Raw genomic sequence first — 13,281 nt, forward strand, 5'->3', positions numbered from 1 at the left:
CACCGCCCCCAGCCCCATAACCCACCCCACACCCCTCCCCCACCCCCCCAGCCCCATAACCCACCCAACACCCCTCCCCCCCACACCCCACCCCTCCCCCCACCCCCAGCCCCACAACCCACCCCTCCCCCCACCCCCCCAGCCCCATAACCACCCCCCCCCAGCCCCACAAGTGCCCCCCCCCCCCCCCCCAGGGTTATGGGGCAGGGGTAGGGGATGGGGGGTGGGGGAGGGGGCAGGGGTGGGGGGGATGGGGTGGGGGTGGGGGAGGGGTGGGGGGCGTGACCTCACCGCGGGCGCGTGCCGCACGAGGGTGGGGGAGGAGCAGAGCCGCAGCACGAGCCAGGCCCGGGCCAGCTCCCCGGTGCTGCGCTGGCGCCACGCCGCCCCTCCCCCCGCGAAGTCCAAGGCCGCCCCTCCCCCCCCACATCCCCCCTGGCCCACCCCTCCCCCCTCCTGCTGCTGCTGCCCCATCGTCTGCAGCCCCTGAAACCCCCCCCGGGGGGGGCTGCTGGGGGGGCTGGATTTATTGCTCCCCTTCCCTGGCCCCTCCCCCACACCGGGACCCTCCCCCACTGTTCATTAACCTGGCCCCTCCCCCCACCACTCATTAACCTGCCCCTCCCCCCACCACTCATTAACCCGGCCCCTCCCCCCACTGTCTGTCCACTCAGCCCCTTCCCCCCCCATTCATTAAACCAGCCCCTCCCCCACCACTCATCCCGACTCATTAACCTGCCCCCTCCCCCCACCCCACTCATTAACCCGGCCCCTCCCCCCACCCCACTCATTAACCCGGCCCCTCCCCCCATCATCATTAACTCAGCCCCTCCCCCCACTGTCTGTCCACTCAGCCACTTCCCACCCCACTCATTAACCCTGCCCCTCCCCCCACCACTCATTAGCCCGGCCCCTCCCCCCACCACTCATTAACCCGGCCCCTCCCCCATCATCATTAACTCAGCCCTCCCCCCACCACTCATCCCCACTCATTAACCTGGCCCTCCCCCACCAGTCTTTAACCCAGCCCCTCCCCCCATCATCATTAACCCTGCCCCTCCCCCCACTGTTCATTGACCCTCCCCTCCCCCCACCACTCATTAACTCGGCCCCTCCCCCACTGTCTGTCCACTCAGCCCCTTCCCCCCCCATTCATTAACCCGGCCCCTCCCCCACCACTCATTAACCTGCCCCTCCCCCCACCACTCATTAACCCGGCCCCTCCCCCAACTGTCTGTCCACTCAGCCCCTTCCCCCCCCCATTCATTAACCCTGCCCCTCCCCCCACCACTCATTAACCCTGCCCCTCCCCCCACTGTTCATTGACCCTCCCCTCCCCCCACCACTCATTAACCGGCCCCTCCCCCCACTGTCCGTCCACTCAGCCCCTTCCCCCCCCATTCATTAACCCAGCCCCTCCCCCCACCACTCATCCCGACTCATTAACCCTGCCCCTCCCCCCACCAGTCCTTAACCCAGCCCCTCCCCCATCATCATTAACCCAGCCCCTCCCCCACTCACACATTAACCCAGCCCCTCCCCCACTGTCTATTCTCTCAGCCCCTCCCCCCACCACTCATTAACCCTGCCCCTCCCCCCACTGTCCATCCACTCAGCCCCTTCCCCCCCATTCATTAACCCAGCCCCTCCCCCACCACTCATTAACCTGCCCCCTCCCCCCACTGTTCATTGACCCTCCCCTCCCCCCACCACTCATTAACCCGGCCCCTCCCCCACCACTCATTAACTCAGCCCCTCCCCCCACCACTCATTAACCCTGCCCCTCCCCCCATCATCATTAACCCGGCCCCTCCCCCCACCACTCATCCCGACTCATTAACCCAGCCCCTCCCCCACCACTCGTCCCCACTCATTAACCTGGCCCCTCCCCCACCAGTCCTTAACCCAGCCCCTCCCCCATCATCATTAACCCAGCCCCTCCCCCACACACATTAACCCAGCCCCTCCCCCCACTGTCTATTCTCTCAGCCCCTCCCCCCACCACTCATTAACCCTGCCCCTCCCCCCACCACTTATTAACCCGCCCCCTCCCCCATCATCATTAACTCAGCCCCTCCCCCACCCCCCGCCCCTCCCCCACCACTCTGGGGTCGCTGGTCTGGAGGCTCTTTATTGGGATGCTGTGGGGGAGGGGCGGGGGGGGGGATGGGTGGGGGATGGGGGGGTGGGGGATGGGGGATGGTGTGGGATGGTGGGGGAGGGGTGGGCGATGACGTCACAGGTCAGTAGTTGGAGCCTCGTTCCTGCTGGCGGTAGCCGCCCCCCCGGCGCAGGTACCCGCCGTCGCCCTTGCGGTACCCGTCCTTCTGGTCTGGGGGAGAGAGGGGGGGTGTGACGTCATAGGGGGGTCTGTGAGGTCGTGTGGGGGGTCTGTGACGTCATAGGGGGTCTGTGAGGTCATGGGGGGGGGCCTGTGAGGTCATGGGGGGGTGAGGTCATAGGCAGGTTCTGTGAGGTCGTAGGGGGGGTCTGTGAGGTCGTAGGGGGGGTCTGTGACGTCATAGGGGGGTCTGTGAGGTCATGGGGGGGTCTGTGAGGTCATAGGGAGGGAGCCTATGGGGTCATGGGGGGATGTGATGTCATAAGAGGAGGGGGTTGACCATCCTTCTGGTCTGGGGGGAGAGAGGGGGGGTGTGACGTCATAGGGGGGTCTGTGACGTCACAGGGGGTCTGTGACGTCATAGGGGGGGGGGTGGTCTGTGACGTCATAGGGGGGGTCTGTGACGTCATAGCGGGGTCTGTGATGTCATGGGGGGGTGAGGTCATAGCAGGGTCTGTGACGTCATGGGGGGGGTCTGTGACGTCATAGGGAGGTCTGTGACATCATAGGGGGTCTGTGACGTCATAGGAAGGGTCTATGATGTCATAGGGGGGTCTGTGAGGTCATAGGGAGGGAGCCTAGGGGATCATGGGGGTTGTGATGTCATAGGCAGGGTCTGTGAGGTCGTAGGGGGTCCGTGAGGTCATAGGGGGGCCTGTGAGGTCATGGGGGGGGGCTGTGAGGTCATAGCGGGGTCTGTGACGTCATAGGCAGGGTCTGTGAGATCGTAGGGGGGGTCTGTGAGGTCGTAGGGGGGGTCTGTGACGTCATAGCGGGGTCTGTGAGGTCATGGGGGGGTCTGTGATGTCATGGGGGGGGTCTATGTCATGGTGGGGTCTGTGAGGTCATGGGGGGGGTCTGTGAGGTCATAGGGAGGGAGCCTATGGGGTCATGGGGGGTGTGATGTCATAAGAGGAGGGGGTTGACCATCCTTCTGGTCTGGGGGGAGAGAGAGGGGGTTGTGACGTCATAGCGGGGGTTATGTGTCATGGGGGGTCTGTGACGTCATAGGGGGGTCTGTGAGGTCATAGGGGGGTCTGTGAGGTCACAGGGAGGGAGCCTATGGGGTCATGGGGGGGTGTGATGTCATAAGAGGGGGTGTGTTTGGCCATCCTTCTGGTCTGGGGGGAGAGAGGGGGTTGTGACGTCATAGGGGGGTCTGTGACGTCGAGGGGGGGTCTGTGACATCATAGGGGGGGTCTGTGAGGTCATGGGGGGGGAGCCTATGGGGTCATGGGGGGGGGGGGTGATGTCATAAGGAGGGGGTGTGTGTTTGACCGTCCTGGTCTGGTGAGGGGGGAAGAGAGAGGGGTTTATGACGTCATAAGGGTGTCTGTGATGTCATAGGGAGGTCTGTGAGGTCATAGAGGGGTCTGTGAGGTCACAGGGAAGGAGCCTATGGGGGGTTGTGATGTCATAAGGGGATGGTTGACCGTCCTTCTGATCTGGGGGGTGGGGTGGGTGTTTGTGACATCATGGGGGGTTGTGATGTCATGGGGGGGGGGTCTGTGATGTCATAGGGGGGTCTAAGAGGTCACAGGGAGGGAGCCTATGGGGTCATGAGGGGGTGTGACGTCATAAGGGGAGGGGGGGTGTGACCATCCTTCTGGTCTGGGGGAAGAGGCGGGGGGGGGTGTTTGTGACACCCTATGACATCATATCGGGATTGCAGGGGCACTATGACGTCAGAGGGATGCTGTGACGTCAGAGGGTGGCTATGACGTCACGGGGGGGGTGTGTCTCACCCCGGAAGTAGCCGCCATCTGCCCACTCTGGGGCAGGGGGGAGGGGCAAGGAGGGTCTGTGGCTGCGCCCTATGACATCCCCCCGGGCTCTGGGGTGGTTATGACGTCACGGGGTGGCTATGACGTCACGGGGGGCGCGGCTCACCCCGGAAGTACCCCCAGAAGGGCAGCAGCCACCATCAATCTGGTCTCTGGGAGAGGGGGGGAGGGGAAAGAAGGGGCTGTGGCTGTGCCCTATGACATCCCCCCGGGCTCTGGGGTGGTTATGACGTCATAGGGTGGCTATGATGTCACGGGGGGCGCGTCTCACCCCGGAAGTAGCCGCCATCTATCCAGTCTGGGGCAGGGGGGAGGGGGAAAAGAGGTCTGTGGGCGCGCCCTATGACATCATAGATGGATTGTAGGGGCACTATGACGTCAGAGGGATGCTGTGACGTCATAGGGTGGCTATGACGTCATGGGGGGACGTGTCTCACCCCTGAAGCAGCCGCCATCTACCCAATCTGGGGCGGGGGGGGAGGGGCAAGGGGGGTCTGTGTCTGCTCCCTATGACATGATATAGGGCTCTGGGGTGGTTATGACGTCAGAGGGTGGCTATGACGTCACGGGGGGCGTGCCTCACCCCGGAAGTACCCCCCAGAAGGGCCGCAGCCACCATCAATCTGGTCTCTGGGAGAGGGGGGGAGGGGCAAGGGGGGCTGTGGCTGCGCCCTATGACATCCCCCCGGGCTCTGGGGTGGTTATGACGTCATAGGGTGGCTGTGACATCACGGGGGGCGCGTCTCACCCCGCAAGTAGCCGCCATCTACCCAATCTGGGGTGGGGGGCAGGGGGAAAACAGGACTGCGGGTGCTCCCTATGACATCATATTGGGATTGTAGGGGCGCTATGACGTCATAGGGTGGCCGTGACGTCACAGGGGGACGTGTCTCACCCCGGAAGTAGCCACACTCTATCCACTCTGGGGCAGGGGGAGAAGGGAAATGAGGGGCTGCAGGCGTGCCCTATGACATCATATCGGGTTTGTAGGGGCACTATGACGTCAGAGGGATGCTGTGACGTCATAGAGTGGCTATGACGTCACGGGGGACGTGTCTCACCCCGGAAGTAGCCGCCATCTACCCAATCTGGGGCGGGGGGGGAGGGGCAAGGAGGCTCTGTGGCTGCGCCCTATGACATGATATAGGGCTCTGGGGTGGTTATGACGTCAGAGGGTGGCTATGACGTCACGGGGGGCGCGCCTCACCCCGGAAGTAGCCCCCAGAAGGGCAGCAGCCACCATCAATCTGGTCTCTGGGAGAGGGGGGGAGGGGAAAGAAGGGGCTGTGGCTGCTCCCTATGACATCCCCCCGGGCTCTGGGGTGGTTATGACGTCACGGGGTGGCCGTGACGTCACGGGGGGCGCGTCTCACCCCGGAAGCAGCCGCCATCTATCCAGTCTGGGGCAGGGGGGGAAGGGAAATGAGGGGCTGTGGGCGCGCCCTATGACATCATATTGGGATTGTAGGGGCACTATGACGTCAGAGGGATGCTGTGACGTCATAGGGTGGCTATGACGTCACGGGGGGGGCGTGTCTCACCCCGGAAGTAGCCGCCATCTATCCACTCTGGGGCAGGGGGGAGGGGCAAGGGGGGGTCTGTGGCTGCTCCCTATGACATGATATAGGGCTCTGGGGTGGTTATGACGTCACAGGGTGGCCGTGACGTCACGGGGGGACGTGTCTCACCCCAGAAGTAGCCGCCATCTATCCAGTCTGGGGCAGGGGGGGAAGGGAAATGAGGGGCTGTGGGTGCGCCCTATGACATCATATCGGGATTGTAGGGGCACTGTGACATCAGAGGGATGCTGTGACATCATAGGGTGTCTATGACGTCACGGGGGGCGTGCCTCACCCCGGAAGTACCCCCCCAGAAGGGCAGCAGCCACCATCAATCTGGTCAAGGGGGGGCTGTGGCTGCATCCTACGCCATGATATAGGGCTCTGGGGTGGTTATGACGTCATAGGGTGGCCGTGACGTCACGGGGGGGCGCGTCTCACCCCGCAAGTAGCCGCCATCTATCCAGTTTGGGGCAGGGGGGAGGGGGAAAAGAGGTCTGTGGGCACGCCCTATGACATCATAGATGGATTGTAGGGGCACTATGACGTCAGAGGGATGCTGTGACGTCATAGGGTGGCTATGACGTCACGGGGGGGGCGTGTCTCACCCCGCAAGTAGCCGCCATCTACCCAATCTGGGGCGGGGGGGAAGGGGCAAGGAGGGGCTGTGTCTGCCCCCTATGACATGATATAGGGCTCTGGGGTGGTTATGACGTCACGGGGTGGCCGTGACGTCACGGGGGGCGCGTCTCACCCCGGAAGTAGCCCCCGTAGCTGCCCTGCTTGTGGTCGAAGACGCGCTCGTTGTTCTCCACGAGGCCGCCCAGCTTCTCGGCCAGCTGCAGCGCCAGGTTCTGCTGGGGGGTGGGTTCCGTCCGGTGCATCATCACCGTCTGCGTCGGCTGGTCCAGAGACGCCTGGCAGGGGGGGCGGGGCCTCGTCAGGACACGCCCACCTCATTAGCATAGACCCCCCCCCCCCCCCCCCCTCTGACACCCACCCCAGAACCAGCCCCCGGCCACCCAGCCCTTTAACTGGGCCCCTTGACCCAGCCCCAGAGCCTGACCCTGCCCAGGGAGGTCTAAAGGGGGCGGGGCTTCATGAAGACACGCCCACCTCATTAGCATAGGCCCACCCACGTAGATCCAGCCCCATAACCCAGCCCCCCAACCTGTCCCCACATCTGAGACCCACCCCATAACCAGCCCCCGGCCACCCAGCCCTTTAACTGGGCCCCATGACGCAGCCCCAGTGCCTGACCCCAGCCAGGGAGGATTAAAGGGGGCGGGGCTTCATGAAGACACGCCCACCTCATTAGCATAGACCCCCACCCCCCCTCTGACACCCAGCCCAGAACCAGCCCCCGGCCACCCGGCCCTTTAACTGGGCCCCTTGACCCAGCCCCAGAGCCTGACCCTGCCCAGGGAGGTCTAAAGGGGGCGGGGCTTCGTCAGGACACGCCCACCTCATTAGCATAGGCTCCTCCCACCATAGACCCCACCCCATAACCCAGACACACCCCCAGCCCCCGGCCACCCAGCGCTTTAACTGGGCCCATTGACCCAGCCCCAGAGCCTGGCCCCAGCCAGGGTGGGCTAAAGGGGGCGGGGCTTCATGGAGACACGCCCACCTCATTAGCATAGACCCCACCCCCCCACATCTGTGACCCAGCCCAGAACCAGCCCCCGGCCACCCAGCCCTTTAACTGGGCCCCTTGACACAGCCCCAGAGCCTGACCCCGCCCAGGGAGGTCTAGAGGGGGGAGGGGCTTGTGGAGGACACGCCCACCTCATTAGCATAGGCCCCACCCACGTAGACCCCACCCCATAACCCAGACACACCCCCAGCCCCCGGCCACCCAGCCCTTTAACTGGGCCCCTTGACGCAGCCCCAGAGCCTGACCCCACCCAGGGAGGACTAAAGGGGGCGGGGCTTCATGGAGACACACCCACCTCATTAGCATATACGCACCCCCATGGACCCACCCCATAACCCAGCCCCCCAACCTCTCCCCACATCTGAGACCCACCCACCCACCCCAGAACCAGCCCCCGGCCACCCAGCCCTTTAACTGGGCCCCTTGACCCAGCCCCAGGGCCTGACCCTGCCCAGGGAGGTCTAGAGGGGGGAGGGGCTTGTGGAGGACACGCCCACCTCATTAGCATAGGCTCCGCCCACGTAGACCCCACCCCATAACCCAGACCCACATCTGAGACCCACCCCATAACCAGCCCCCGGCCACCCAGCCCTTTAACTGGGTCCCTTGACCCAGCCCCAGGGCCTGACCCTGCCCAGAGAGGTCTAAAGGGGGCGGGGCTTCGCCAGGACACGCCCACCTCATTAGCATAGACCCCACCCCCCATATCTGTGACCCAGCCCAGAACCAGCCCCCGGCCACCCAGCCCTTTAACTGGGCCCCTTGACCCAGCCCCAGAGCCTGACCCTGCCCAGGGTGGTCTAAAGGGGGCGGGGCCTCGCCAGGACACGCCCACCTCATTAGCATAGGCCCCTCCCACCATAGACCCCACCCCATAACCCAGACACACCCCCAGCCCCCGGCCACCCAGCCCCTTAACTGGGCCCATTGACCCAGCCCCAGAGCCTGACCCTGCCCAGGGAGGTCTAAAGGGGGCGGGGCTTCGTCAGGACACGCCCACCTCATTAGCATATCACCCTAATTAGCATAACCACACTCTTAATTACCATATGCCCAAACTCCACCCCCCCATCATCCCCTCACCCCCACCCCAACCCCCGCCCTTCACTCCCAAGCCCCCTCGTTAGCATATCCCCGCCCCTCATTAGCATAGCCCCGCCCCTCATTAACATAACATCCTAATTAGCGTAACAAGGCCCTAATTAGCATATGCCCAAACCCCACCCCTCCCCACCCCCATCATCCCAACCCCACCCCCATCAGCATCACCCCCGTCCCCCCTCCAAAGCCCCTCCTCCCTCATTAGCATATTCCTAGCCTCATTAGCATTTCACTGCCCCTAATTAACAGATGTGCCCCTAATTAGCAAAACCACACCCCTAATTAGCATATACCCAACCCCCACCCCCTCACCACCATCATCCCCCCAACCCCACCCCCATCTGCATCCCCCTACCCCCAAGACCCTCCCCCCTCATTAGCACCCCACAGCCCTCATTAACATAGGCCCCGCCCCTCATTAGCATAGACAGACCTCTAATTTGCATAACCGCACCCCTAATTACCATATGCCCAACCCCCACCCCCTCACCACCCACATCCTCCCCCCATCCCCACCCCCATCAGCATCCCCCTACCCCCAAGCCCCCCTCATTAACACACACCACACCCCTCATTAGCATAACCCCGCCCCTCATTAGCATACAGACATCTAATTTGCATGACCACGCCCCTAATTATCATATACCCAACCCCCACCCCCTCATCATCCCAACCCCACCCCCATCAGCACACCCCTGCCCCCCCAGCCCCTCCCCCCTCATTAGCACCCCCACACTCCTCATTAACATACACCCAACACCTCATTAGCATAGAAAGGTAAATAATTTGCATAACCACACCCCTAATTACCATATACCCAACCCCCACCCCCTCACCACCCCCATCATCCCAACCCCACCCCCATCAGCATCCCCCTGCCCCCAGCCCCTCCCCCTCATTAGCACCCCACACATCTCATTAGCATATCCCCGCCCCTCATTAGCATACGCAGACCTCTAATTTGCATGACCACGCCCCTAATTATCATATACCCAACCCCCACCCCCTCACCACCCACATCCTCCCTCCATCCCCACCCCCATCAGCATCCCCCTGCCCCCAGCCCCTCCCCCTCATTAGCATCCCCGCCCCTCATTAGCATAGACAGACCCCTAATTGGCATAGCAACAGCCTTAATTAGCATATACCCAACCCCCCCACCCCCTCACCACCCCCATCACCCTCCCAACCCCACCCCCATCAGCATTCCCCTGCCCCCCAAGCCCTCCCCCCTCATTAACATATTCCCACCCCTCATTAGCATATCCCCGCCCCTCATTAGCATATCTCCATAATTAGCATCACACCCTTAATTAGCATATACCCAACCCCCACCCCCTCACCACCCCCATCATCCCCCCAACCCCACCCCCATCAGCATCCCCCTGCCCCCCAGCCCCTCCCCCCTCATTAGCATACAAACCCCCCTCATTAGCATACCCCCGCCCCTCATTAGCATATCCCCTCGTTACCATCAGCTCCTCGTTGATGATCATCTTGCTGATGATGCTGTGCACGGTGGGCAGGTCCAGCTCAAACATGGCCGCCAGGATCTCCATGCTGGGGGAGGGGGGGGAGGGGCCTGAGTCACGTGACCCCTCCTCCCCTCCCCCCACCCCACCCCCCAAAGCCCCTCCCCCCACCCCTTAAGCCCCTCCCCCCACCTGATGGAGTCGTAGACGCTGCTGTAGGTGAAGAGGTAGGTGCGGAGAGACTCCTCCTGGATCTTCCTGGAGGGGAGGGGGGGGATGACGTCATCAGTGACGTCACGATGACGTCATCAGGCCCCCTCAGCCTTGTCAACCCACCAGGTCCCCCGACCCCCCCACCCCCACCCTCCCTACCCCCCCCTTCACTGGCCTTGGAGAGTGGGGGGAGGGGGGGGGAAGGAAGAAGGTTCCCAAGGCTTTTTGTGCCTGCTCATTGGGGAGGGGTGTGACGTCATCAGTGACGTCACGATGACGTCATCAGGCCCCTCAGACTTGTCGACCGACCCACCAGGCCCCTCCCACCCCCCAACTGGCTTTGGGGGGTGGGGGGAGGGGAGGAAGGAAGGTCCCAAGACTTTGTGCCTGTTCAATGGGGAGGGGGCGGAGGGAGTATGTGTGTGACGTCATCAGTGACGTCACGATGACGTCATCAGGCCCCCTCAGCCTTATCTCGACCCACCAGGCCCCACCCCCACCCCATCCCCCACCCCCCAAACTGGCTTTGGGGGGGAGGGGGGGAAGGAAGGTCCCAAGGCTTTTTGTGCCTGCTCATTGGGGAGGGGTGTGACGTCATCAGTGACGTCATGATGACGTCATCAGCCCCCCTCAGCCTTGTCAACCCACCAGGTCCCCCAACTCCCCCACCCCCACCCTCCCTACCCCCCCCTTCACTGGCCTTGGAGGGTGGGGGGAGGGGGGGGGGGAAGGAAGAAGGTTCCCAAGGCTTTTGTGCCTGTTCATTGGGGAGGGGTGTGACGTCATCAGTGACGTCACGATGATGTCATCAGGCCCCTCAGACTTGTCAACCAACCAGGTCCCCCACCCCCACCCCCAAACTGGCTTTGGGGGGGGAGGGGGAGGAAGGAAGGTCCCAAGACTTTGTGCCCGTTCAATAGGGAGGGGGTGGGATAGGAGGGGTGTGACGTCATCAGTGACGTCACGATGACGTCATCAGGCCCCCTCAGCCTTATCGACCCACCAGGTCCCCCCACCCCCCACCCCCTTCACTGGCCTTGGAGGGTGGGGGGAGGGGAATGAAGGTCCCAGACCTCTGAGAGCCCCATGGGGGGGGATGGGTGGGGGTTGGTGGGTGGGGGAGGGGTCTGGGTGGGTGTGTGACGTTATGACGTCACTGATGATGTCACTGATGACCTCACCGGACCAGCACGGCGCGCACTTTGTCACCCTCAGTGGGGGGGATGAAGAAGGTCCCAGACCCCTGACAGCCCCATGGTGGGGGATGGGGCTTTGGGGCTGGGGGAGGGGTTTTGGGTGGGGGTCTGGGGGTGTGATGACGTCACTGATGACGTCACGGGTGACCTCACCGGACCAGCACGGCGCCACCCTCAGGGGGGGGATGAAGAAGGTCCCAGACTTTGCCCCTTCAGTGGGGGGTTGGGATGTGGGACGGGGGGGGTTGGGGCTGGGGGAGGGGTCTGGGGGTGTGATGACATCACGGCTGGGGTGTGATGACGTCATTGATGACCTCACCGGACCAGCACGGCGCGCACTTTGTCACCCTCAGTGGGGGGGATGAAGAAGGTCCCAGACCCCTGACAGCCCCATGGGGGGGGATGGGGGGGGTTGGGATGTGGGATGGGGGGTTGGGCGGGGGGTGTGACGTTATGACGTCACTGATGACGTCACAGATGACCTCACCGGACCAGCACGGCGCGCACTTTGTCACCCTCAGGGGGGGGGATGAAGAAGGTCCCAGACCCCTGACAGACCCATGGGGGGGGATGGGGGTTTGGGGCTGGGGGAGGGGTTTGGGTGGGGGTCTGGGGGTGTGATGACGTCACTGATGACGTCACGGGTGACCTCACCGGACCAGCACGGTGCCACCCTCAGGGGGGGGATGAAGAAGGTCCCAGACTTTGCCCCTTCAGTGGGGGGTTGGGATGTGGGACGGGGGGGTTGGGGCTGGGGGCTGGGTCTGGGGGTGTGATGACGTCACGGCTGGGGTGTGATGACGTCATTGATGACCTCACTGGACCAGCACGGCGTGCACTTTGCCACCCTCAGGGGGGGGGATGAAGAAGGTCCCAGACCTCTGACAGCCCCATGGGGGGGGATGGGGGGTTGGGGCTGGGGGAGGGGTTTGGGTGGGGGTCTGGGGGTGTGATGATGTCACTGATGACGTCATCGATGACCTCACCGGACCAGCACGGCGCCACCCTCAGGGGGGGGATGAAGAAGGTCCCAGACTTTGCCCCTTCAGTGGGGGGTTGGGATGTGGGACGGGGGGGTTGGGGCTGGGGGAGGGGTCTGGGGGTGTGATGACGTCACGGCTGGGGTGTGATGACGTCATTGGTGACCTCACCGGACCAGCACGGCGCGCACTTTGTCACCCTCAGGGCGGGGGAAGAAGAAGGTCCCAGACCCCTGACAGCCCCATGGGGGGGGATGGGGCTTTGGGGCTGGGGGAGGGGTTTTGGGTGGGGGTCTGGGGGTGTGATGACGTCACGGCTGGGGTGTGATGACGTCACTGATGATGTCATTGATGACCTCACCAGACCAGCATGGTGCCACCTTCAGGGAGGGGGAAGAAGGTCCCAGACTTTGCCCCTTCAGTAGGGGGTTGGGATGTGGGATGGGGGGGTTGGGGCTGGGGGCTGGGTCTGGGGGTGTGATGACGTCACGGCTGGGGTGTGATGACGTCACGGCTGGGGTGTGATGACGTCATTGATGACCTCACTGGACCAGCACGGCGCGCACTTTGTCACCCTCAGGGGGGGAAGAAGGTGGGGTTGGGGTGGGTGGGGGGTGGTGGTGTGGGGTTGGGTGGGTGGGGGCGGGGTCTGTGTGGGGGTGTGACGTTATGATGTCACTGATGACGTCATCGATGACCTCACCGGACCAGCACGGCGCGCACTTTGTCACCCTCAGGGAGGGGGAAGAAGGTGGGGTTGGGGTGGGTGGGGGGTGGTGGTGTGGGGTTGGGTGGGTGGGTGAGGGGTTGGGTGGGTGGGGGCTGGGTCTGGGGGTGTGATGATGTCACTGATGACGTCATTGATGACCTCACCGGACCAGCACGGCGCGCACTTTGTCACCCTCAGTGGGGGGGATGAAGAAGGTCCCAGACCTCTGACAGCCCCATGGGGGGGGATGGGTGGGGGGTTGGTGGGTG

The 13,281-nt window shown here is 63.7% G+C and overlaps 1 protein-coding gene across 1 annotated transcript in view; it reads right to left on the reverse strand.

Annotated features, from left to right (window-relative positions):
* Positions 1 to 2,119: 2,119 nt before the first annotated feature.
* The window catches only part of LOC311204259 (eukaryotic translation initiation factor 3 subunit C-like), a gene marked incomplete at its 5' end in the record, with an annotated part of 28,837 nt that continues 17,675 nt past the window's right edge, over positions 2,120 to 13,281 (reverse strand). The window contains 4 exons of the mRNA XM_084280706.1: positions 2,120 to 2,332; positions 6,439 to 6,601; positions 9,915 to 10,002; positions 10,107 to 10,172. Coding sequence (XP_084136832.1) covers positions 2,244 to 2,332; positions 6,439 to 6,601; positions 9,915 to 10,002; positions 10,107 to 10,172 — 406 coding nt within the window. The 3' untranslated portion in view covers positions 2,120 to 2,243. The remainder of the gene's footprint in view (positions 2,333 to 6,438; positions 6,602 to 9,914; positions 10,003 to 10,106; positions 10,173 to 13,281) is intronic.

This window comes from Gallinula chloropus (genome assembly GCF_964237585.1).
Source record: "Gallinula chloropus genome assembly, contig: HAP1_SCAFFOLD_416, whole genome shotgun sequence".
NCBI classification, from domain to species: Eukaryota; Metazoa; Chordata; class Aves; order Gruiformes; family Rallidae; genus Gallinula; species Gallinula chloropus.